Below are 25,374 nucleotides of genomic sequence, written 5' to 3'. Positions count from 1 at the left end.
ACACCCGCGATCTCCCCAAGTAGCCACCGCTGGTCTTTTTGCATTACTGCGCTCTCGTCGACTCAGACTTGATTGTACCTGGTCCTACGGTCTCCGGCGACGCGCCCATTAAAATTGCCAACAAATCGCGACCGAGTATATTGCAACATTGTCCGAGTCTGAAAATTTGCAGGATGGCTTCCGAAGGTACTTCATGGGGTGCGGAGGATATTGGGGCGCAGGGTGATCAAGTTCAGCATAGTGAGGAACAAGTTGATAACTATGCTCATGACTCTCTTGCCTCTGGTGATGCTGATGCAGCGGATAATGGTACAGAAGATGACGGCGGAGAATATGACCCAGAGTCGGTCACCATTGGTACACCTGCCATGGTTCCCGAGCCAGCTTCTTCTGGCACTCAACGTCAGACATCAAAGCCCAAGATGTCCGGTGGCTTCATAGTTGAGGCTTCCGATGACGAGGATGAAGATGAGGACGAGGACGAGGACGAAGATGAAGATGAGCAGCCTGCCAGTGCCGTTCCCCAAACCGATGCAGTCTCTACCCAAAACCACCCTGGCCCTTCCACTACGTCTGATGAACACGTTCCTGCAGCTCCAACTCATGCTCCTGTCCCTCCTGCTGTTCCTTCCAATGTGACACCGGTTCTTCCTGGTTTCGGCCCTGTTGATCTCCTCGAATTTCGTGTCAAGGAGGACCCTCGTGGCGATATGGATGCTTGGCAAGAGTTGATTGCCTCTCACAGAGACTTCAGCCCACTGGAAAAGGCTCGAAGTACTTATAACCGCTTCGTAGAGATCTTCCCACAAGCTGTGAGTAATCCCGTCCCTTGCCTGTAGTACATGCTAACGAATTTAACAGGCTGATAAATGGGTTGAATGGATTGAACTGGAGCTGAAATATAACAATTTTGTCGAAGTCGAGCAGCTGTTTGGAAGATGTCTCATGCAGGTTCCCAACGTGAAGCTGTGGACAGTCTATCTAGACTATATTCGTCGTCGCAACGACTTGAACAATGACCCGTCTGGCCAGGCTCGCCGTACCGTTACTCAGTCCTACGAATTTGTGATTGACAACATTGGCGTGGACCGAGATTCTGGTAATATCTGGCAGCAGTATGTCCAGTTCGTCAAGAATGGGCCGGGTCAAATTGACGGGACAGATTGGCAAGACCGACAAAAGATGGATCAGTTGCGCGGGATATACCGACGCGCTGTCGCCGTTCCCATGTCGACCGTCAATAACCTCTGGAAGGAGTATGATCAATTCGAAATGGGATTGAACAAGATGACTGTAAGTTTCATAGCCCCGCTACCTGCGACAAAAGCTAACATAAAAAGGGTCGCAAATTCATTCAGGAACGTTCGCCAGTCTACATGTCAGCCAAGAGCGCCAACATTGCCCTAGACAATATCACCCGGCATCTTGACCGCACAAACCTTCCAAGGCTCCCACCTGCTCCAGGTTTCAACGGCGACCAGGAGTTCAGAGATCAAGTTGAAATGTGGAAGAAATGGATTGCCTGGGAAAAGGAAGATCCGCTTGTTCTGAAGTCTGATGAGCCCAAGGCATACAACCAGCGAGTTCTCCATGTCTACAAGCAAGCATTGATGGCACTTCGATTTTGGCCTGAAATCTGGGTCGATGCAGCGGAATGGTGTTTCCAAAATGATATCCGTGAAAACGACAAAGAGATGGGCACGGAACTGCTAGTGGAGGGTATCAAGGCAAACCGCGAGAGTGTGTTGCTTGCATTGAAGCACGCGGACCATATCGAGGTTAACTATCCAGACAAGGAGGTCGACAAGGCGGAGTTTGCGCAAGCTGTTCGCAAGCCTTACGATGACGTGCTTGAAACTCTGTACGAGATGGGCGACAAAGTCAAGGAGCGGGAAAAGCTGGAAATCTCAACACTGAAGCAAGCGGCGGCACAAGATCCAGTCCAAACATCCATTGAGGAAAACGATGATGATGAAGACAACACACCTAAACGTTCACCCACGGAGGAGCGCATCCTTGCCATCCAGAAGGGATATGCTGCCGAAACACAACTTCTATCCAGGACAATCTCATATGTATGGATTGCTCTGGCACGAGCCATGCGTCGCATTCAAGGCAAAGGTAGTCAGGCAGAAGGTGGCTTGCGCAAAGTCTTCACCGATGCTCGCCAAAAGGGACGACTCACGAGTGATGTTTACGTCGCCGTGGCATTACTCGAGTCCGTTGTCTACAAGGATCCTGTAGGCGCCAAAATCTTTGAAAGGGGTGCGCGTTTATTCCCCAACGATGAGATGTTCATGATAGAATACTTGAAGTATCTCCACTCGAAGGATGACACAACCAGTAAGTCAAACCCATTCTATATACATATAAACGAAACTAACAATTTACAGATGCCCGTGTTGTTTTTGAGACCTGTATCAACCGCCTGGTTTCGAATCCAGACACCTTAGCAAAGGCCAAGCTGCTTTACGCTTATTTCCATAAATATGAATCGCAGTATGGCGAGTTGTCACAGATTTCCAAGTTGGAGGACCGAATGGCGGAGCTGTTCCCAGAGGATCCTAAGCTCAAGTCGTTTGTAGACCGATTCTCGACTGAGAAGTTTGATCCGATTGCTACCCCCATCATAATCTCCAAGACAGCTCAGATGCGACCAAAGCAGATTGTCCCTGTGGTTCAACATCAACATCAGCAATCCATCTCGCTGCGAAACAGTCCCATGCCAGTTCGGCAGGAACAAAACCCCCGTCCTCAGTATGTTCGGGCAACTGCTTCACCTAAACGGCCTCTTGCTGTTGATGATGAAGAGCTCAACCCACCCAAGCGACTTGCCAGAGGCGCTTCACCGCTCAAGGGCGCTGCAGGACGCCGCCTTGACCAACAACGACGGAACCAGGCATCGGCGTTACACAGAGACATCACTTTCTTGCTCAACATCCTACCGTCGTCGCAAAGCTATGATGCCCAACGTTTCAACTCTGCAGCCTTGGTATCCATTCTCCGAGATACTGAAATCCCTGACTTTGCTACACTGAAGGCTGCCGGTGGTGGCCAACCGCGCTTTGGCAATCCCACCCATACACGACAACCATCGGGAGAGTTTGTCAATCGACCACTGAGCCCATACGGAAGGATGTCAGCCGCAGCTGGTGGGTATAGGAACTCGCCATTGCGACCGGAGACGGGAAATGCCTATCAATCAAACCCGTACCCTCCGCCTGAAGCAAGTGGCCAGCAACCCACATGGCCACAAGCACCTGGCGGATACGGTGCGCCAGCGCCTGGACAATTCGGAGGGTATCGATACTGAGACAGAGTCTTTAACAAGGGTTCTTGATAGAATGGTCAGCGGCGAAAGACTTTGGGCTGGAAATGACACTACCTAATAACACTGCCAAAAAGGGATTCTTTTGGATGATGCTAATGGTTGGGCTGGGATTGTCTTTGCCTCGCATTCTATGCATGGTATGGCGTTTGGGGGAATTGATGGCAGAAGCAAGTGGTGATTGCTATAGGTATGTTATGCTGGGATGATTATCAAGGCAGAGATTCCTCGCCTACTCATTTCTAAACTTTGTAGCTTTAGCAAGCTCGTGTAATAGACAAACCTATTTATTCAAACAACGTATGATTTTCTTTTCTTTGTGATTGTAATACTATTTGATGAGGTCGGAGGTATATGCAGAAACAGTCCCCAACTGGTTAAGCATGTTGCTATTCCTAACAGCAATGCAACTAGTATTTGCCCTGTTTATCCGGGTATGCAGTGCAAATATCCGATGCCGCTACTTCTCTTTTGGTGCTATGTTTGTCAGTTATGTCACAGTGCTTTGATATAAACAATAAATGCCCCAAACCAAGTAGTGGCCCCTGCATACAGGGTGAAATACAATGCCGTAACTCGTCATTTATAACCACCTCGACATCTTTAAAGACTTGAATTGTATTCTAATACATTGTAAAAGAGCTCTTTATTACTTGTAGATAATGAAATATGAGACTAGATCCTTTGTTGTGGTGAATTTGCATATTGAGAAGCTGCTTAGGTCTCGTGATTTAGCCTGCCAATGCCCGTCTCCTTCCTCAAATCTCAGAACAAATCCCACACCTGCTTGTTGCTATCCGATATCGGTTATGCGGGAGCATTAGTGCTTGGTGGTTGCATACGTGATTTGTTTTTCTTTTCTCCAGTTCTCATCCAAACCTCCTCCTTCTCTCCTTGTGCACCTCCCTCCCTCATTGCCACCACCCTAAGAGAAGCAGCACATCTCCCCTACCTTAGGAAGGCACCCTAAACTTAGGATTCCTGCCTTCCTCTTTACATTTTGGGCATTCTTACAGTGAGTCATTAACCCTCTCTGCTCTGTGTGATATCCTGACTATAAAATCCCCTCTTCCTCTCTTCTTCTTTCCTTTCTCATCACCACCCACCGCATCTCTTCCTCCTTGAACAAGCTTAGCAACAACCTTTCAAGCTTGGTAAAACACATCACAAACAACAGCTTCTATTATCCTCTTCAAACACAAGCCCCTGTTGCCCTACATCACATTCTTACATTCGCCAGCTTTCAGCATCTGTATTCTCGCTTGAGCGCGAGCACAAACACCACCTCTGCGACCGGTAAGTCCTTTCTATTTCATCTCTCCAAAGTTCAGACATCTTGTCTCCTTTGGCTATAAATACCCCCCCTCTCCCCTTAGAAGTCTCTCTTCATCCACTCTTCACACTTCTACCACACACATTCACCACACACTTCTCCATACTCCAACTTCACTTGAAACACACGCGCACACATCGACTAACTTCTTCAGACTCATCTGTCACCATGTCTGATAGAGGGCGCTCACCCTCTCCAGGGGGTCCCTCAGGGCCTGGGAGGCGACCTTCACAGTCCCCAGCCCGATCGGCAACTGGCTCTGGTAGTGGACCTGCTGGCGGCTATGCAAAGCCCCTGGGCTACGATCCTGCGAAGCCTCCAAAGCAGGAGGACCAGGGAAACACACGAATGGAACTACCTCCAGATGCGTACATTTCCGAGACCAAAAAGGATATGTTTACTTTAAGAAACAATCGTTTCAACACTGAGGGAAAGCCTGAGCACATCGAGGTCAACCAGTACCGAATGACCAAGTTCGACTTCAACAAGAAGATCTACCAGTACGATGTAAGTATCTATCGAATTCATTAGTGCTGGCCCATGCTAACAACAACTTCAGGTTGTACTTTCGCCTAGCCCTGACAAGATCGGTCCGGTCATGAAGAAGATTTGGGCTCATCCTGTTACCGTGAAGACCATGAAGCCCTACAAGCTTGAGATGTGGCTTTTCGACGGTAAGAAACTGGCATGGAGCCCCGCGCTTGTCGACCGTGGTGAACTTCGGTTCAGTGTCGATCTAGACGAAGGCCAACGTCCTCCTGGAGCCAAGCCTCGGGATGGTGGCAAGTTCCTAGTCACTATTCGAAAGACCACCGAGATCCAAGTTGCTGCTCTGCAGGGCTATCTGTCTCACAAGATGTCCTTCAATAACAGTGTTCAAGAGGCACTGAACTTCATTGATCACCTTGTTCGACAGTTCCCCTCCAGGAACCTACTTGCTATCAAGCGAAACTTTTACCAAACTGGTCGACCTGGAGCTCCTCTTCAAGACGGAGCCATCGTTGAGGTCCACAAGGGAACCTACGCTTCAATCCGAATGAGTGACAACTTGAAGCAAGGTGGTGTCGGACTTGGCTACAACATTGATGTCGCCAACACCTGTTTCTGGATTGGCAACCAGCCATTGGACAGGATGGCCTGCAACTTTCTTGCTACCATTGACCCAAGCAAGTTCCGAGGACACACTCCTGCGACTCTCAATGAGATCCTGAAGCCAGTCAGGAATAGGAGTGGCGGGTGGGAGTCATCTGATGGCTTCAAGCAACTTCGCAAGTTGCGACGCCTCAAATTCAAGATCAAGCACAAGGGCCGCCCAAACGAGGACAAGCTGTACACGATCATGGACTTTGCATTCGATGCCAAGTTTGGTGAAGCTGGTCACACCTCCCGCACCCACACCTTTGAGAAGGATGGAAAGGACATCAGCGTCTATGACTACTACAAGAAAATGTACAATGTCACCCTGCGACTTTCCCACCTTCCTCTTATCAACGCTGGAAAGGGTGGCTTCATTCCCATGGAGCTTGCCTTCGTTGAGAGCATGCAACGATACCCATTCAAGCTCAACCCCGACCAGACAGCTGCGATGATCAAGATCGCGGTCACCCGCCCTGCCGTACGCAAAGCCGACATCCAAAAGGGAGCTGCCGCTCTTCAGATCGGTCAAGATCCTTATCTGAGGGAGTATGGTGTCAATTTCGAAGCCCAGTTTGCGAAGACCGAGGCTCGTATCTTGCCTCCCCCTACTGTCAGGTTTGGCCAGGGCACAGCGGAACCCAAGTTCGCTGGTCGCTGGGACTTGCGAGGAAAGAAGTTCTTCAAGCAGAACACCGCCCCCCTCCAGAACTGGGGCTTTGTTGCCTGTGAAGCACCTGTCCCACAGGCTGTTCTTTCAGCATTCGCCACAACATTCAAGACCACTTTCCTTGGTCATGGCGGCAAGGTGACTGGAGACCCCATGCTTCTCAATGCACCTAGCAACCTGCGTTTTGAACCCGGAAAGCTGGTTGAGTGGGCTCATGAGGAGATCACTCGCCGAAAAGGCTACACACAACTCTTGTTCATTGTCGTGTCCAAGAAGAACAGTGGTACCTACGAGCGCCTCAAGAAGTCTGCTGATTGCAGATACGGCATTCTCAGCCAGGTTGTCCTTGGTAGCCATGTGCAGAAGAACAATGGCCAATACCACTCCAACGTTTGCATGAAGGTGAACGCCAAGCTTGGTGGTGCCACTGCCTGCACGCCTCCTCTGTGGAAGACTCCCACATTCTTCCCCGACAGCCGCCCAACCATCATTGTAGGTTGCGATGTCTCCCACGCTGCTCCCGGTGGTGCGACTGCTTCAGTTGCTTCCATGACCATGTCTGTGGACCCCAATGCCACTCGATACGCCGCAGTCGCTCAGACAAATGGATATCGCGTCGAGATGCTTACCCCCAGCAACATTCGACTCATGTTTGCAGAACTTCTTCCTCAGTGGCGACACAACCACCCAGGAAAGATACCTGCTCATCTGATCTACATGCGAGATGGAGTTAGTGAAGGCCAGTTCGCTCATGTATTGGAGCAGGAGGTATCCGAAATCAAGAAATTCTTTGGAGGCAGCCTCCCCCCCGACAAGATTCCCAAGATGACAGTCATCATCGCTACGAAGCGTCACCATGTACGCTTCTTTCCACAGAGGGGTGACAAGAACGGAAATCCCTTGCCCGGTACTCTGGTTGAGAAGGAAGTTACCCACCCTTTCATGTTTGACTTCTACCTCAACTCCCATGTTGCTATCCAGGGAACTGCACGCCCCGTGCACTACTCAGTGATTCTGGATGAGATGGCTATGCCAGTGAATGATCTGCAGAAGATGATTTACCAGCAGTGCTATTCCTACGCCCGCTCAACCACCCCCGTCTCCCTTCACCCGGCGGTCTACTACGCGCATCTCGCTAGCAACCGAGCTCGTGCACACGAGAACGTCGCAACCAGTGATGGATTTAGAACCGGTGCCAAGGGGCATGAGATTATTCGGGAGAAGCAAGCCCATGGCATCACCTCGGACGCTCCTAACAGGACCGCTGATGCACCCCCCCTGATCCGTCTAGGAGGCCCTTGTGGACAGACTCCTGCTGATGGCGAGAAGCGCCAACGAGATTTTTTCCGCAGTACCATGTGGTACATCTAACCAGAACAATGGCGTTGATGCAAGGTTTGAATGAGATTCATAGACGTGCAACAGGGGACGGACAGTGATGAACAGCAATGACCGGTGAAGGATGATGATGGAGAGAGAGAGGCGATCGCTAGGGAGGAGGGACGGGTATGGACAATGCAAGCGATCTTTTCTCTGAAGCATAGCTGGTACTTAAGCAGCAACAGCAGTACAGAAAGACAAAAACTAAAAGGGGCGACCGGTTTGGCGGGAAGTGGCGGCGGAGGTTGATTTTACTTGTTTTACCTACAATAGTTCGAGATCAATTCTAACCATGTGATCTGGCAAATGTCTTTTCTTGCTTCGTGAAGTATAGGATGCCGAGTCGTATTAGTAGAAAGTGCTGTCCAAGAACAGTCGAAGCTGTGAGATATTGCAGTGTCTTGTCAGAATCCAGCTAGAGACTTGGGCTAGACCTTGTTCTCCTACGCTGGTTTGCTGTACCTAAAGAGATTGAGGGCCACGACAATTTTACGTGTGTCGATGTAACATTTATTAGAGGTCCGGAAGCAAAATACTGGGTCAGACAAGATGCTTGCGGTAGTGGCAAATGTCTCAGTCAATATGGACGGGGCCATTTCAGATGCCCACCTCCTTTGCTTCAAGCAGTAAAGCCTTTGGAGATTAACAGTTCAGTGAGAGAAAGAGGCAATAAGTAAAGGTCATCAAAACAGTAGAAAAATGGTAACTCTACGAGAAAGACGACCAATGCTAATGACGGAGAGAAGCAGACAAGTCTAGGCGTAGACATGAAAGAACTCCCAAGTAGGCATACAGGTCAATGACAGCGACGTTATCGATTATACCGTACCATCATCCAGAAAAACATAACTTGAGATATTCTACTACATCCTTCATTGTAGGGTAAATACAGACAGATGCTCTGTCTCCAAGCGTGGCTCAAGATCGACGGCGCTGATCGATGAAGTGAAACACGCCCATTCCTAACGTCGATGAAATGACCTCGATGAGACCTTCGGCATGACCCGTTTACGAGAACTAGTTGTCTCAGACTCTCTCGCGAGCCTGAAAGCGGCTGATCGGTTCATCAGAAACCCAAACGCAGTACTTGGATCTAGGCTATGCTGATGGATGGTTCCGGAGTCAAGTCAACTTGAAGCATCATAACAATAGAAAGTCCCAAGGCCAAGAGTTTTGAAGAAGAGATAAATACCAACTACTTCTCAGTCTTTTGTTTTCGAATCATCTCGTTCACTCACCCACTCACTCACTCATTCTTTGTGCATTTGAAGTCATTCAGTCAGTCACTCTTTATTTTTCCTTCCTTCTAGTATTCTACATTGTCAAAATGTTTCCATCACTTTTCTTTACCAGTATCCTGGCCGCTGGCATCTCTGCCCAATCAATCCCCGATCCTGCTCTCACAGCCAACAGGGCTTTCCAACACCTCGGCTGTGTGGCCATCAGGCCTGGAACCTTTCCTAGACAGTTCAACCTGGGCCAGACGGGATGTGCTTCAACCTGCTCATCGAACGGGAATATCATCGGATTTCGTGGAAATAGCTGTGTATGCGACCGGCTTGACCTTTCCGATCGCCCTATCACCTACCGTGTCGTCAAGGTTGACAATGCTCTCTGTACTCAATGGTGCGATCCAGCCGACAAGTCCAAGGGGACATGTGGAGGCGCCTCAGTGCAAGGATGGCCCATCTACGATCTATACAAGAGAAACAATGCTCAGATTGTTTATGAGAACTTCCCGAGCGCTACGCCAACTCCCATGTCCAGTGCCTATCCTGTCCAGACTGGCGGACCCAAGCCCGGCGACGTCTGGCATGAATGCCCACCCCATGTTGTCAACTGCCCTTACCGCAACAAGTGTCCCAGTGGGAACTGTCATCCTGTCCACAAGCCCATTGTGAAGCCTTGCTATGGGTGTTCTCACAACGGTACCGGTAACTGGACGGCTCCTACTTGCCCCCCTGGTGGCTGCGGCAATGGTGGTAAGCCTGCTCCTGCTCCTGTTCCCGTCCCTGTCCCCAACCCTCCTTGCAAGGACTGCAACAATGGAAACGACGGCAATGGAGGTAACGGAGGTAATGGCGGAAACGGGGGCAACGGTGGAAATGGAAACAACGAAGGAAACGGTGGAAACGGTGGAAACGGAGGCTCCGGAGGTAACGGCGGAGATGGTGGCTCAGGAGGCAACGGAGGCAGTGGCGGTAACGGAGGTAACGGAGGGAACGGAGGTAACGGCGGCAATGGCAACAATGGTGGTAACGGAGGCTCTGGGGGTAACGGCGGCTCCGGGGGTAACGGCGGCAATGGAGGATCAGGTGGTGATGGCAGCTCAGGCAATAGCTCTGACGGTCAAAACGGTTCTGATGGAAACGGCAACGGAAACGGAGGCGACACACCTCCCGTCATCGTCAACTCGGCGATCAAGATCCAAAGCGCAAGCTTTATATCCTTCTTTCTAACATTCTCCCTGACCTTCATTCTTTTATAGGTCTTGGGGACGATTTTCTTACTCATAGGGGGTTAGATGTGGCGCATTTATCTTTTCCTTTACACTCGAAGCATAGAAAAGGGGTAATGTAATGGGCGGTCGGCATAGAGCTTCGGCTTAATATAATATCATATCACATTGCATCAGCGAGATGAAGAATATTTTAGTACTTGAGTGTCATTAAGCTTTATTTCTTTCTTCATTTCGTTTTACTTTACTTTTAGTCTCGCGTGTGGGACCCCTCAAATGGCTTGATATTGTACATAGCCTTGTATGATGTCCGCTGTATTTTAAGTCGCTTAAGCAATGATCTTCTCCTTGCACTCAATACTGTGGTTTGTCAGTAACTGCATTAAGTAATCCAGATTGGGAGTACTAACCCGTAGTTGTTCTTGAGCTCGTTCATCAATGTTCGGGCAAGGCTGGGGTAGACAGGGGCGACAACACCCTTGTCTGTGATGGTACCGTCGAGGACCATCTTGGTGGCTGTTGACATGTCAGTATATCTAGACATCAATCATGGAAGGGGGAGAATGAACGTACCAACACCGCAAGGAACTCCGACTAGTCTGGACATGGCGGAGAAACCACCGGAGCCCTCAGGGGCACCGTACTCAACGAGAGTGGAAGTCCAGGTGTTCTGGCTGCCGTCCTTGTTGATGACCTCGAAAGTGTGTTGAAGGAAGACAATATCACGCTCACCCTTCTCGTAAGCCATCTTCTGCTCAAGAGAAGCGCAAAGGGTGTCGAGAGCAGTTCCGCGGGGGGTGGTCTTAACATCGGAGAAGACGCCGACTGTGGTATAATATCAGCATACACTCAGATGACTGGCAAGTATATAGACTTACTCCACTTGAGTCCAGCCAGCACTTGGTTCTTAACAGACTCGTCCTTGAATGAGGTCTTGGAGAGGATAGCCTTGGTCAGGTCTTCCTCGCTTGATGAGTTGGCACCAATGAACTTCTGGAGAGCGTCCTTCCAGGGGATGGACTGCTTGAAGAAGTCCTGCTCATCGGTGCTGAGGAAACCAATGTCGACAAGAGCCTTGACGAATTGAGGAAAGCCGTTGTAACGCATGGTTCCTCGGACGACGGTCTCGGCATCGGGGATTCGGTATCTGCAAAAGTTAGTCACTGCTGTTGAAGGGGGTACTGTGCAACGTACCGCTCGCGGTAACCGGTGCTGTCTCGGTTGCCGTAGGCGACAAAGTTGAATCCCAGGTATCCACTGTGGTAAGGCTGAGCGGTGCTCATGAGGTCGACACCGGAGATGTCAACGAGCTTGTTGTCCTCGTAGTACTTGGCGTTGTTCTTGAGGGCCAGAAGGACACCACGGCTGCTCCAGCTGAACTTGTATCCTGTATACAATTAGCAGTTGTACTGGGTGTAGCAATTGAAGCTCGAGTTACCTAGGGGGTTGTTGGAGTCTATGATGTGGTTAGTTTTGTGAACAGTGAGGCATTGGGACGAATTGCGTACTCTCAGGGGCGGGAAGACCACCACAGTAGCTCTTGAAGGACTTGATCTTGCCTCCCTCCTGTTGGATGCGGTCGATGAAGTCGACTGCGTAAAGGTGGTCGACACTGCATAGAGTTAGTGAACGGACAGGGGTGATGATGTCTGTCGAAGAACATACCCAGGGTCAACCTATAGTTGTCAGCAAGCTACAATTGAAGCATTGGGGGATCAACTTACACCAATCTCGTTCAGGACGGTGATACCAGCGGCCTTGGCCTCCTCGTGGAGCTCCTCCATAGCAGGAGAGACGTAAGAGGTGGTGACGACATTCTTCTTAGCCTTGATAGCGGCCTTGATGACGGCAGCGTGGAAAGTGTAAGGGATCAGAGAGATGGTGATGTCGTGCTCAGAGACGGCCTGCTCGAGAGCGGCGGAATCGTTAACGTCGAGGCTGACGGCCTTGGTGTTGTCGAAAGTACCGGCGAGGTTCTTGGCCGAAGCGAGAGTACGGCAAGCAACAGTGACGTGAACACCGGCCTTGGAGAGGACCTCGACGGCGGGAGTGGCAACGAAGCCGGAACCGAGAAGAAGAGCTGATTGAGGCATTGTTGACTTTGACGATATGTTAGTTACAGATGTTAACGAAAAAAAGATTCTCCAAAGCTAAAGCAAGCAAAAGAATTTCAAGCACCTCTTTCCCTTTCTTGTCAGTCAAGCTTGACGTTCGTTGGCTGGCCCCGCATAACGAGGGGCAGCAATAATACGTAGGTAGTTCCGGCCATCGGAGGGTCCGGGGGGCATCCCACCCGATGTCGGGCGATTCGCTGGGGAAGAGGAATAAACCCGTAGGAAAGCGTTGATTTAAAACGCTAAATTGTTAAAAGCCTGGGGCTGGTCCAGTTGAATTATTTTGCTATGACGAAACTACGGGTAAAAGTGGACATTGAAAGTTGATAGATTATGAGTCCTTACCGGTACCAGTCTAAAGAGGCATGCGATACCGACGAGAGTGTTGACTTTTCCATGCTTGATGACTTATAGAACTTGTCAATGGTAATTGAGGCTCAACTTTAGTATGATTAATAGCTTCCAAGTAGGTAAATTGTTCATTGAGAAGGCAGTATGAAAGTACCACAGTTAATGCTTGTGCGGTGATTGCTCTACTATTTTGTCTCACTCGCCAACATGACAGACGATTTCATCAACAACAACCAATGACCAGAAACAATTCATTTGTTCGATCAAACTTACATATCAAGCGAATGGGCTTTAGTTGCTTTGACAAAATACTCATTAGCATTTGTCAGAGACAGGGATAACTCACCACTGCGGTTGTTATCATGTGAGAAATGTCCCCAGACGGCAAGAATGTTACTCCAGAAGACACCATAAACTTTAAATAAGCATACTAAGAGACGAAACTGGTGACAGTCGTTATGCAGATTGCAATATGCATTGCATACCATCCTAACTTTATCGTGAGCAGCCCCAGCATTGAGGCTAACATCTAACGACCAAACTCAATCACGACTTTAATCCAACGACGACCTTGCGCAAGTTTGACAATGTACAATAGATCTTGTCAACCCAAAGGCTCTGTTGTGTTCAATTATTGTATCAATGTGCAGATACTGAAAGCCTTGCGGTAGGCTGTGCACTTTGTGAGAATGAGTTGGCAGGCAGTGAGTTTCATCAGGCGCCCGATAACTCTCGTGATTTAATTCATTTGATCCATTATGGGCCGCGTTTTAAGTTTCACAGGGAAAAGGCTAAAAAAAGTGTATCAACTTGGACGTCAGTTTGTTGGGCCAGATAAAAGGCCATTTGGCGGTCACCAGCTTGGCCTTTGGATTTGGAATTAGGCAAATACAAACAAAGACAACACAACACTGCCCCAGAATAACTCGATCTCAAACATAATTCTTTATGAGCCTGCATTGTCATCTTACAGGCTATACCAATATGAGATTGATAGTTTGCCCCTGTTATGTAACGGGCGCAAAAGTCATGGCCGGCTTCTCAGGAGCTTCTCCCGAGCGAACACCTGTGGCCCGATCCGCCCGCTGACAGTTTGAAGCTTGGTCCCCAAGATTCTAATTAAAGCCTTTTGAAACTTTTAGAAAAGCTACTGCAAGTTGCCTCCCACCTTCAAGACCGGATTTGGATTCACATGCGCCGCAAACGGAAAGTCGGACTGGGTCGGTGAGACCTGGTTCACAGCCAACTCCGACAATTTGGTTGATAGATAGAGGTAAGGATGCCACTCACAACGTGAAGGAAATGATACGGAGGACAGCAGTCATGGTTAAGCTCGTAAAATGTGAGCCTGGAGGGTGGGCTTTCTTACTTCTCAAACACTCCTCGAGTCAGTTCCCAGGTGATGGTGGCTGGGCAAGGCTAACCAGAAAGAAAAGATGGCAACACTCTGCGGACTGTTGGTTGATAGCCAATTTGCCTGCTGTTGGTTGCGATGGATATTCCTTGGTAGGAGTGTAGTATCTTGAGCACGCCCCCTATCTTCCCTAACGGGACAACGGATACATCGCAGGCTTTCCGACACAACAGCCTTACTTTACGGAACTGAATCCTCATCATAAGCCTTAGTCTAGCTGCATAATGCAATCTTATGACTTGCCTAATGGTTGATTATAGGCCAACGAGAACCCTACCGTAGCGGTGAGGGAGGTTTGATATGGATTGAAGGTGCTGGCATGCTGGGTACAAAGCAAGCCGCCACCGCGGGTGACTTGTGTCTTTCCTCCCTTGAACTATGGGAAAGTACTCGCTCGCCTTCTTTCCTCTTTCCCCTTCCATGTCTCCATCAATCTAATGCACTCACGTTGCCGACTCTGTCATTTCATCTTGTCTCTTGTCTCACTTGCTTCTTAAAACCTTATTATTGTTGAGTCCGAAATGCCACACCCCATTTGATCGTCGCGACATAACCTCCGATAGTGACACGCGAGAAATCTTAGACATGGCGATGACTCTGGGACAACAAGTCTCAACTTGTCTCAGTTCCTGTCAGCTCATCGAACTACTCCAGCTGGACCACAGAAACTCGTTGCCATCAACACACGCCCCCTGACCATGCAACATCGTCACCTTCGACAGTACCTGCCCAGGTGGGTTGCATAAAAACCGGTACTGATTTAGTGGTTGATACAAATATTAGACCACTCTTGGTGTATGTATTGCCTAAGAGTGGACTAATGATTTCGTCTGTACTGCTTCAAGTCCCTATTTTTTTTTAGTAACCCGTCTGCTGCCTCTCGGTGCGATCCACAATCACTTTCATCCATATACATAACGTCTAAATGCTACCTACCTTAGGTAGTGCCTGGGAAAGACGCGTCCACAATTCTAGAAGGATTTAAAAGACATGTCTCCAGCACATCAGCGGTAGACACCACTCAAACACGACCGAGACAACTCCAGCTATCAGCTTATACCATCCTCCAGTTCGAAGCCGAAGCTAACAAATCAGCTTTTTCCACTCGTGTGTAAATGGAAGAGACGATCAATGATAACATTGTTGATGGTGATGCATACTCATGGTAGGCTTTCCTCGCCCCCCCTCTGTTACCAAGACAGTGTCACTACTTCGACCCTTCTGGACCTATCTTTTTTTGAACCATTCACTGACTGATACGCACTCAACCAGCTGTGCCAGTTGCGAAAATCAGGACTCTGTAGTTTCTGGAAGCAAATCCGATTCCTTTGCAACCGAAGAGTATCAGTCCCGACTTGATGCCTTTGTCGAAGCCCCCCTCCAGTGTGACCCATTCTCAGCCCGACCTGTCAGCGATGCGCGTCTTGGACCATCCTCTCTCTTCCTACATAACTTTGATTTGTGGCTATATCGTTTCTTCCCATACTTGAATCGCCCACGTCGACACGTACTCGCATTCTGGAACGAAGGGCACAACGTGGCTGGACCCTTTAGGGGAACACCACAGAGCTGGCTGGTTGGAACATATACCGAAGATATCCAATTTGAATTGATTGGTATCGGCACTCAGTTCGGCGATTATTGATTACATACATCCCTTCTGTTGTCTCCATATCGTGGCCAGTATGCATTGCGACTTGGACTGACACGCAAAACACCATTAGCATCGCTACTACAACATGAAAGTGAGATCTTCCTTCTGCAACGGCAAGTTTCCTATCAAGGCTCATGCTAATTAGCTTACAGTCATCCAACTCTCAATCTCCTTGGACAATTCGCGCCAAAGCTCTTACTCGACCGGCTCGAATCTACCGATGACGACTTCTACATATCATGTCAGGGGATCTACAAGCGATCACTGGCATATGGCTGATTGATTAGGCGACTCAAGGATGCTACACGTTGATTGCTTTGTCAACTTGCCTATTTCTTTTCGGTTCTCGTATCTGTTCTCAACTTTGATGCCCCTTCTCCTGCGTCGCTCCATTTCCGAGCCGACACGTACTATTTTACTACACCAAGCACTCTTAATTTTCCAATTCTATATTCCTCCCATGCAGACCCTCATGGGGTATTGTCTGCCGAGAGGCTATCGATCTCTCCCTTTGTTCTTAAAACTCATTTCTCAGACTGTACTTCAGTCATGTGGGATTTCCCCACAAACAGAGGTGGTAACCTCATTCTGTCACACATCGGCTTCTCTTATATGAACATCATTCTGGATAAAGACATGTACTGTACTGTACTACTATTAATACATTTATAAAGGCTGTACGCCTCCCCCAAATATACAAAGCCCCCACGCTCCATATCATCTCTAGTGACGCCATGAACGGTGTAGTTCAACATCCTAGTGTTGAACTTACCCCAGGCTATCTCCACAGGTTCCCCTCACTTACCGGCAATAAATGGGATTAACAAGGCAGAGCAAAACTTTAACAAACGCAGTAGAATGCAAAACATTGCCTGCATTTGTGGTTTGGGGGCATTTTGGACAAGAGAAGTCCGCTAATAACAAAGGAATGGCCAATTCGCGAGAAACTGACTCGTGCCTGGTATGCAAGGATCTTTCGGCGAACCATAAGTATCGGAAACAAGATTAAGTGCCGAAATCCCGGAGTTTTATGCACGATTGGCCGCCGTGGGGGTAACTGTGCATGATCGTCGACTCATTACAGTTAAGGATAGCCAAGAGAGGTAAGAGAAGGATCTTTGGGTCGTAGCGAGATCGGCATCTGAATCTCATAGAGACCGAGCTAAAGATGCATGTATGGATATATAAACCGAGCTCTCGGCCTGGGGGAAGAGGTTGCGCTGTGCGACTGCGACTCACAAAACGATCCTGACGTGTAGAAACTCACTTCCTGAAAGGTTGACGATAGGTGACGACTACAGATCAACTCTTCCGCTTAGAGACGTATCAGGAATAGCAGCATCTCACTTCCACAATGGCTGGTGATATCACCACCAAAGCTGAGCTTGAACGGGCTCGCGCAGAAGAGATGGAACAAACAGAAGACAACATCGCTAGAGTTGATAGCATTCGTTCTGCCCATCCGGACAAACCGGACGAGGATGGCATTTATGCACAGGCTCTTGCGCAATACCCAACCGACGACTCCATCGATCCAGCCCTGGAAAAGAAGGTTAGGAGGAAGCTGGACCGACTTATAATCCCCGTCCTTGGGGTTTGCTACTTCTTCTACTATGTCGACAAGACGACACTCTCATATGCTGCCATCTTTGGACTGAAGGATGACCTCGAATTGAAAGGAGATGAATACTCTTGGCTTTCGAGCAGTTTCTACTTTGGTTGGCTTGTTTGGGCTATTCCTTCGAACCTCCTGATGCAACGCAGTCCTCCTGGATACTACTTGGCCTTCAACATCTTTATGTGGGGTGCTCTTCTCATGACACAAGCTGCAGCAAACAATTTCGCTGGTCTTTTGGCTCTTCGAATCCTCTCAGGTGCTTTTGAGGCCATTGCTGACCCAGCCTTTATGCTCATCACCTCGATGTATTTTACTCGTGAGGAGCAACCCAGCAGGATCTCAGCTTGGTATGCCTTCAATGGCGTAGGAGTCGCTGGTGGAGGCCTGATAGGTTAGTGACTGCCCCATTTGGGCTTTCCTGAGACTTGCTAACTGTCTTGTCAGGATATGCCATTGGTAACATCAACGGAGCACTGCAGTCCTGGAGATATGAGTTCCTTGTCGTAGGTGCCTTTTGTTCAGCCTGGGCTATCGTTCTCGTTCTACTCCTACCGAACTCACCCCGTACTATTCGAGGTTTCTCGCACGATGAGAAGCTCGTCATGATTGCCCGAATGCGACGCAACCAAACAGGAATTGAGCAGCGCACCATCAACTGGGGGCAAATCAAGGAGGCCTATCTTGACTACAAGACTTGGCTATTCACCCTGCTCGGCTTTGTGTCCAACGTTCCCAATGGCGGCATTTCCAACTTTTCGACGCTTGTTATTAAGGGACTTGGTTTCGATACTTTGCACACAGCTCTCTTGGGTATTCCCCAAGGTGCTCTTGTTGTCATCTGGATTGGTCTGGGTGCTCTGGCGAACAAGTACATGCCACCCAATAGCCGTACGCTTGTCAGCGCCATCTTTATGATCCCAACTATTGCTGGAGCACTTGGTTTTCTTCTTGCTCCTGCAGATGCATATGTTGGTCGCTTGATTTGCTTGTAAGTCACCTTTATGTTCCTCATCTGATTCTTTGACTCATCTAAATCCTCGCAGCTATCTTACCGGCTCATATCAAGCATCCTTTGTTATCTGTCTATCCCTCATCACCTCAAACACTGGTGGACAGTCTAAGAAGATGATTGTTTCCGGAATGATCTGGTTTGGCGCCTGCATCGGTAACATTGCAAGTCCGTTTTTCTATCGTTCCGAACAAGCGCCCTCATACCCTCTTGGTATTGGTTCGCTCCTTGTAGCGAACTGCATAGAGTTTGTTCTTTTCTTTGTCTTTCGATACGCCTTTAAGTGGGAGAATAAGAAGAAGGAAAAGCAACGCGAGGCTTTGCGTGCGGCGGGCCATGACGTTACTACGAATGCAACCGCTTTTACAGACATGACGGACAAGGAGAATCCCAACTTTGAATATGTTTACTAGATCAGGTTATAACCTGCTTGAGGGTAATATCAAATAGTTAGATACAATAGTATACGTTTACCTTTTGATTTAATGCAGCTGATCTTGAACGAAGACAGACATGCATGCACATCGACCCTTGGTCACAGCAGCGCACTTCAGTCAGCTCAAACTTCTGAATATGAAAGACCGACTTCGCAGGAAAGTCTGAGACTACTTTGTTTCTCGCGTTCCACCATATTTGGTCTTTCGTCTCCTCTGCAGAATTGGCAGATTTCAAACAAGCCTACAGATTCAACCACTAACAACCAAAGCACTTGAGAGACAATGAATTGTTCCTATGCAGTGTTCTATACAATTTGTCCATTCATAAAAAAAAGAAGAGTGTTCGTGTTCAAAATCATGCCGTACTGGAACACGTCATACGAACACGTTCAAGTTCTTGAGCATAGTGTTCAAGCAACAAAGCGATTGTTGTGATATTACAAAGGGCCAACATGTCAATAACTGCAGTAACACTTTTCTCTTTCACTTTCCATGGCATTTTTGAAATCTTTGAACAACAAGATCCTTCGCCATTTAAGCTGTAAGGTCTGCTGTTTAAAATCAAAACCTTTTCTCCCTAAAACTCATGCTCACTCAACTTCGGGATATCACATCAACAACAAAAACTGACACGGTATCTATCACTCAAGATATCTAGTCTCAGGTAAGTATACCCCCCAAACCCCCCTTTTGCTAACACTTCCCGCAGAAAAAGCCATCATGTCTTCCCTCGTCGACTGCACCCGGGAATGCTCGCAGCTTTTCTGGCTGTCTATGAGTCTGGGCGGGGTTTTAATCGTTTCTATATCCCTCAATATTGGATTGATGCACCGTGTTCGTCGATACCATGTCGAAGTAGGGGAACTCAAGCCAAGACTCTATAAGTTCCAAGATGCGTATCAAGACAGCAAGGCTGACAGAGCCGGACTACATCGAGACAGAAATCTGCTGGTCCAAGATCTGGAGAAGTGCCAACAAGCTTCCTACGACTGTTGGTGTGAACTAACCGCCGCCCATGCGTTCTGCCGAGAGAACCACACCAGCCTTCGTCACTTAAAGCAGCCGGAGCAGCCGGAGCGCTCGGATAGGTCTGTTAGGTCTGATTTCTCTTTCCAGCCTGAAAGTACTGACGGCGACGGTCTCGAGAGTCGTGCTGAGTGGGCCAAGATGGGGCCTGCCAGGCGTGGAAAGCCCAATCTGACGGCGCTTGCGAACGGAGAAGCGATTCATCATGTTGTCAATGGCCGTTATCAGGTCCCCCAGCAGGTTCAATTCGGAGATCTTATCCCGATCAATCATGGTACTGATGTTACGCAGAATTATCATTCTCTTTTGCAAGACTATGCTCAAGCGCCATGGGATCCTACTAAGGATCCGGATGCCCAGAATGATGCTCATGCTGGACATGGACAACGGGGATGAAACTGCTGCCAGATCCAAGCGATCCGGTACTAGTTCTCAGCCAACCCCCTTCTCTTCGTTTTTGGGTTTTTAGAGTTAAATGACCAGCGTGATTGCTGGTCTTGGATGCGAGGGTATAGTTGCGAGTACAACTGGTAGTTGACTAGGTAAGTGCTGAATAAAAACTCAATTTCAAAAATATAATTTTGTACAATACGCGACGATATTGATTGTTAACTGGACGGCTGAAACAGTGAATGCCTAGACATTGGCAGATTAATCCAGAATCACATTGGTATCTAATCGTAAAATAATTGACCAGTTTTCTCGTCCATCGAGGTAGCCCTTGTTAGCTACATTTCATAACCCCATTTTAGAAAAACTTGCTCTTCAAACCTCCCAGTATAACGTTCTTCTTTTGCTTGTTCAAGTATTTGTTAACATCATCTGCCCACCCAGCACTGTTGTTCTGCAGATTTTCCATGTTGTCACCCATCATGTTCAACTTTTCCGTTCTTTCGTTCAACTGCCGCGTTAGATAGTCTCCCCATCCTTCTTGGCTGCTTGAACCAGCAGCTGGACCTGGTTCACCTGCTCGAGCCGCACGTTGCTCTGCAGCTGCCTCGTCCATCATTCGCTTGCTTGGTGGTCTATCTGGTCCACCGACAAGGAGGTCAAGATCGGCAGGAGTGATATGCTGGCTACCCGAGATCCATTGCATATTTGAAATAGTTGGACGAGGTGGGCACTCAAGCTTGGGGTTGATCATAGTATCCGGAGATTGCTGCGGCCCCTTTCCTGCTCCCCAAACATGTATGACGGCCAACTCGCTGGGTCCTGACCAAGCGAAGATATCACCAGTTTGTGTTACAGTGGAGTTGGTGGTCCTCGTCACGTCTATCATAGGAAGATCGGCTTTTCCGATGTCCTTGAGAGCGGGAATCGAGAAAGCACGAGCAGTTCGATCGCCGAACAAACCAACCACGGCGAAGCCCTGTAGTTCAGTTTCTGCCACGCAAGCAGCATCACATAGGATGTCATCAAACTCTTTCGATGCGCCCTTGGAATTGGCGGGTTTGAAGATTCGGATTTCCGTTTGTGTGACTAAATCATGGTCAGTTTTCCTTTCCAAGACTGTTATAATATAAAGTAAACATACCTGCGACGAGTACACCGTTGACCTGGCGTCCTTCTCTTAGGCCTGCCACGATCGGGCCAGTGGCAAGGGCAGGCTTGCCCGTATCAGCTTCAATTGGACTGAGCGAGATAACCTTTCCATCGAATGCTACGACGCCTGCGGGTTGCGCAGTATATGTGCCGTCCTGGCCTGGCAGAATTTTGAGGGTGATGACTTTGCCCAAGTTTGTTCCCACAAAGCAGCAAATGCTTGAGTATTTATCCTCGTCCAAAGTCATGACACTGAACTCAATCACGACTGGCCACTCCTTCGGCGGCTCTGAAGAACTGTGGCCCTTCAAAAAGGAAGCTCTCTTATCCTGCTTGGCAAAGTCTGTCATGGGTGCCTGGAAAATGATCGAGGGCCCTCGAAGATCAATCAAGGTAAGGAATCCAAGTTCTGAGCCCACGGCGACAAAGCCAACATTTGACACCTGCACAGCAGTAATGGGTCCCATCATCATCTCGTATAGAACAAGTGGTTGCAGGCCTTCCTTCAATCCTGGTTCCGCTCGTGAACTAATATCCGTCAGCCCCTTGGGATTGGGGTCGAGTTCTGGCATGCTATCTTTTCCAAAGAAACGGTTCTGGCCCCAGCGGTAAACAATGGCTTCCCCTGTGCGTGTTCCAACAACGAACTCTCCTGTGCTGGTTGCCATGTTCATGCAAGTGATCTCGACATCTTCATATCGATCGAGTGCTCGGGCAACATCGACTTGGAGCTGGGTTCCATTCTCGATTTCGTCGGCATGTCCAGAATCCCAGATCCTGATGGTGCTATCGGCATGGGCAGCTTGGATGATTGTTCGTTCTTCAAATCTCTTTCGAGGTCGCGGTGCTTCGGCGCCTCCCTTGAGAAGCGGTTCACCTTGGTTACGCTTCTCGAACATGGACAGCCATCGAGGGCGTTCTAAAGCAGAGACATTGACCTTGGTTACGAATGGATGAACAAAAGAAACAGACGGATGAAGCTGATTGGTGGGACTAATCGGGTAGCCGGAAGGGAAACTCAAGGTGATGAGTTCTCCGGAGGACAGAAGCGCGAGGACGGCGATTGGATCCTGTGCGCCGCCGAAATGAGGAGAGAATCGTGGAATGAGGAGGAAATTGATGGCCTGGGCACCAGGGGGGAGTTGGAGAAGAGACTGTCGCTTTCCACGACAGTAAGTTGCGAGGATTTGCCATGTCGATGTCGCATAAACAGGTGTTTGTCCTAGATCAACAAATGTGAGACCTTTGGGCGATGCATCCATACGTTGCCCACCCGCAATTAGCAGACCGCTATCGTCGCAGTTTTCCTTGCAGCACCATGCAATTTTAGTAATGGGCTCAGACAGAGCTGGCACGGATGTGGCGGATGAGGGCTGGTCAACATCAAAGTCGGTCAAGGTCCTCGCCATGACGACCTTTTCGGCCTTTGGGTCCCAAAAGACCAAGCTTCCATCGTCATGGACGGTGAGGACAAACGTGCCAGACGGATGCCACAGCGCATGTGTAAGTCGTGGCTTTCGGACAGTCTCAACAGCTACACCATTGCCTCCTGGGGCGCCTGCAGGAACAACGTACTCGTAATAGTTGACAGCCTTGGCTTGCTTAAACGAGTAGACGACAGCACCATGGGTGTAACCCAGCAGGAGCTTGCCAACATCTCTTGGGTGGAGTGACATGGTTATAAGGTTGGAAGTGGCTGCGCCGGGGTTCCTTTCCTTCCAGAAATTGGGTAGTCTGAATGCGCGCGCCAAGTTTCCTCTGTCCAAGTCAAAGGCCATAATGTCTCCGTTGTACAGGCCGATAAAGGCCCAATCAAGCATGGGATCAGTGACCAAGGAGACGACCTGGCCAGCGACGACCATGGCGGCGACGCGCTCGCCGGTATCGATGTCCCATATTCCCAGCTCGTTTTTCGCGTCGACAGTGACAAGGCGGTTGGACGAGAATTGCACGATCTGGAATGATGTGGATCGGGGGGGCTCGAGTATCTTGTGCACACGTCGCTGTCCGAAGATGTAGACCTTGCCGGGGCCGAACTTGCTTTCACCGGTTCCAATGGCGAGGAGGGATTGGACTGGGTCGTATGCGTAACAGCTGTAAAAGGGCAGGGTCAGCTGGGTCTATTCATTTGGGACATGACGATGGCAGGAAGTTGGGAGATGATGATGCGCTTAGCTACCTGATTTGAGAGTTGATGCCATAACGAGCCTGATCATCGGGCATGAAGAGTTCGGGTCTGATGCTCGCTGATAGGTCATTCTGCATGCCCGCCTGCTTGCTGCGGAGGAAGGCCGCCATCTTTGATGTGTACGTCGCCTTTGACGATGGCGATGACTAGACTGGCTGATTATACGAGGATGCTATAGAATTCACTAATGGAGTGTATTTTAGAGCTTGAAGCTCTCTTCTCTTACTTTGGAGGGAAGAGAAGAGAAAAGATGGAGGATGGAGAAGAAAGAGGAAGAAGGGGACTCTTTTTGGTGGGGTTTGCGTTTGCGCGGGCAGATGCCCAGTGGTAGTGCAGTTGCACTGTAACTTCCCAGTCCAAGATCCCCAAGAACCCAAGACCCTTGGCAACGGCAACGTCATCCCGTCCTATCACCGTGCGGGATACGATGAGCCGCCGTTGATACTGTGACGTGCCTATTAAAACGTCTTTGGTCGCTCCGTCGTACGACACTCTAGAGTTGTTCTTTTCGTTAGGCGCTTGGAATGAAGCGTACTTTACGCAGTGTAACTCGGTATCAGCCTGAGTCGCCGAGACATTATTTACAAGTCAGGGCCCAATCCTGCAAGACAGCAGTAGCAGGTACAGTATATTTCGAGGTGGTCAGCCAATAAGCTCGACCCACGGCCAAGACTGCACCGCCCCAAAGCCCAAAGCAGGTGATTATAGCAAATGATTCGGGCGTTGCCCTCTGTCCGCGCGTTCTGTGTTGTACAGAAGGGTACAGTACTGACTATTAGTGTTTATTTACTGGCTGTTCCGTAGTCGCGATTAATTAGTTTGGTCCAAGACGCACAGATCAAGTTACACATAAAAACATCACGAGATCTATTCTGAGACTTCATAAGGCCTGAATGCATTAACACATTAATAAACCTGCACTAAGACCATTTTATGCAAACTGTAGTGTACCTTTTTTTTATTACTTTGGCAGCGGGACGTTCCTTGCTTGCCGTCGGGTTCTTGCATAGTTCCGGAGACTCCTAGAATTAGCGCCAAACTAATGACTTGGGATTTTGTTATTATTTAGAGTATAGTTTGCCAATCTATGGTGCATTTAATGGAATTTATTATTTAGTTGAATTACTCTACAGCTAAGTAACCTAAAGATGACTCTGACAATTTAGACTTGCGTTAGGTTAAAGTGCTTGCGGTAGTTTAGACTGATGATGGTCCTCGACAGAAACATTGCAATAACCCTTGTAACTCCTTGGCCTGTGAAGAATTGTTGAGTTTGATTTTTTTGATGGGAATGATTCATCTGTATTCGGTCTTGAGTGATGACATGACTCCACCCAAGGGTCCTGGTCTATATCTCGGTAGTGGTTGACACATTGTCGATCTTCTTCAACGTTTGTTTGATTTCGAGTCCACTTGGACTCGATGACTGCCGAGTGACATGTACAGTAATACGTCACAGTGTCTCGGTCTTGCCAGCTGAAGTGTCTCGGATGATGACTGCTGTCCATAATTTGGGATCGTGTATGCCTGATATTGAGTGCATCGTGTTCGATGGCCAACGAACTGCTGACGATTGTTTAGACTGAACCCAATACTACAGTACAACACAGCACTAACATGGGAATTAAACGAAAAGAGTCCACGTGGGCCTAGGCGAGAAGATGACCCTATGCATAGGTATTGTAGGGCCATCTCCCAACCCACACTTGTCACTATCG

The 25,374-nt window shown here is 48.8% G+C and overlaps 8 protein-coding genes across 8 annotated transcripts; 6 read left to right on the top strand and 2 right to left on the bottom strand.

The window, feature by feature from the left end:
• Window positions 1–173: 173 nt before the first annotated feature.
• On the top strand, window positions 174–3,313 carry FGSG_00349 (mRNA 3'-end processing protein RNA14; the record flags this gene model as incomplete). The annotated part of the gene is made up of 4 exons (XM_011317704.1): window positions 174–812; window positions 862–1,293; window positions 1,341–2,343; window positions 2,394–3,313. The coding sequence occupies 4 exons, from the start codon at window positions 174–176 to the stop codon at window positions 3,311–3,313; spliced, it is 2,994 nt and encodes a 997-aa protein (XP_011316006.1).
• A 1,516-nt stretch (window positions 3,314–4,829) lies between these two features.
• On the top strand, window positions 4,830–7,836 carry FGSG_00348 (uncharacterized protein; the record flags this gene model as incomplete). Its single annotated transcript, XM_011317703.1, has 2 exons — window positions 4,830–5,168; window positions 5,221–7,836. 2 exons carry the CDS (start codon window positions 4,830–4,832, stop codon window positions 7,834–7,836), a joined length of 2,955 nt encoding a protein of 984 aa, XP_011316005.1.
• Window positions 7,837–9,172: 1,336 nt separating this feature from the next.
• FGSG_00347 (uncharacterized protein) lies at window positions 9,173–10,333 on the top strand (the record flags this gene model as incomplete). The annotated part of the gene is made up of 1 exon (XM_011317702.1): window positions 9,173–10,333. The coding sequence occupies one exon, from the start codon at window positions 9,173–9,175 to the stop codon at window positions 10,331–10,333; it is 1,161 nt and encodes a 386-aa protein (XP_011316004.1).
• A 205-nt stretch (window positions 10,334–10,538) lies between these two features.
• Window positions 10,539–12,438, bottom strand: FGSG_00346 (saccharopine dehydrogenase). The gene is made up of 9 exons (XM_011317701.1): window positions 12,028–12,438; window positions 11,969–11,979; window positions 11,812–11,915; window positions 11,742–11,759; window positions 11,498–11,690; window positions 11,182–11,450; window positions 10,877–11,128; window positions 10,714–10,819; window positions 10,539–10,663 (listed from the first exon to the last, which is right to left on the bottom strand). Exons 1-9 carry the CDS (start codon window positions 12,394–12,396, stop codon window positions 10,633–10,635), a joined length of 1,353 nt encoding a protein of 450 aa, XP_011316003.1. The 5' UTR covers window positions 12,397–12,438; the 3' UTR covers window positions 10,539–10,632.
• Window positions 12,439–15,297: 2,859 nt separating this feature from the next.
• On the top strand, window positions 15,298–15,827 carry FGSG_11753 (uncharacterized protein; the record flags this gene model as incomplete). Its single annotated transcript, XM_011317700.1, has 2 exons — window positions 15,298–15,347; window positions 15,455–15,827. 2 exons carry the CDS (start codon window positions 15,298–15,300, stop codon window positions 15,825–15,827), a joined length of 423 nt encoding a protein of 140 aa, XP_011316002.1.
• A 1,363-nt stretch (window positions 15,828–17,190) lies between these two features.
• Window positions 17,191–18,876, top strand: FGSG_00345 (uncharacterized protein; the record flags this gene model as incomplete). Its single annotated transcript, XM_011317699.1, has 3 exons — window positions 17,191–17,845; window positions 17,899–18,442; window positions 18,498–18,876. The coding sequence occupies 3 exons, from the start codon at window positions 17,191–17,193 to the stop codon at window positions 18,874–18,876; spliced, it is 1,578 nt and encodes a 525-aa protein (XP_011316001.1).
• Window positions 18,877–19,620: 744 nt separating this feature from the next.
• FGSG_00344 (uncharacterized protein) lies at window positions 19,621–20,322 on the top strand (the record flags this gene model as incomplete). The annotated part of the gene is made up of 1 exon (XM_011317698.1): window positions 19,621–20,322. The coding sequence occupies one exon, from the start codon at window positions 19,621–19,623 to the stop codon at window positions 20,320–20,322; it is 702 nt and encodes a 233-aa protein (XP_011316000.1).
• Window positions 20,323–20,674: 352 nt separating this feature from the next.
• Window positions 20,675–23,766, bottom strand: FGSG_00343 (uncharacterized protein; the record flags this gene model as incomplete). The annotated part of the gene is made up of 3 exons (XM_011317697.1): window positions 20,675–21,405; window positions 21,461–23,562; window positions 23,648–23,766. 3 exons carry the CDS (start codon window positions 23,764–23,766, stop codon window positions 20,675–20,677), a joined length of 2,952 nt encoding a protein of 983 aa, XP_011315999.1.
• Between the last annotated feature and the right edge of the window lie 1,608 nt (window positions 23,767–25,374).

The sequence above is a fragment of the Fusarium graminearum genome, chromosome 1, assembly GCF_000240135.3.
Source record: "Fusarium graminearum PH-1 chromosome 1, whole genome shotgun sequence".
In the NCBI taxonomy this organism is placed as follows: Eukaryota; Fungi; Ascomycota; class Sordariomycetes; order Hypocreales; family Nectriaceae; genus Fusarium; species Fusarium graminearum.
Note: the sequence above shows the minus strand (reverse complement) of the source record. Positions and strands in the feature narration are given on the sequence as shown.

Bases quoted from the DNA above. Each gene is read 5' to 3' on its own strand.
- FGSG_00346 (XM_011317701.1), bottom strand. From the start codon at position 12,396: ATGCCTCAATCAGCTCTTCTTCTCGGTTCCGGCTTCGTTGCCACTCCC. The intron at 10,820-10,876 runs GTACGTTCATTC...ACATGTCAACAG, and splicing joins CGGAGTTCCTTGCGGTGTTG to CCACCAAGATGGTCCTCGAC. The intron at 10,664-10,713 runs GTTAGTACTCCC...GACAAACCACAG, and splicing joins GAGCTCAAGAACAACTACGG to TATTGAGTGCAAGGAGAAGA.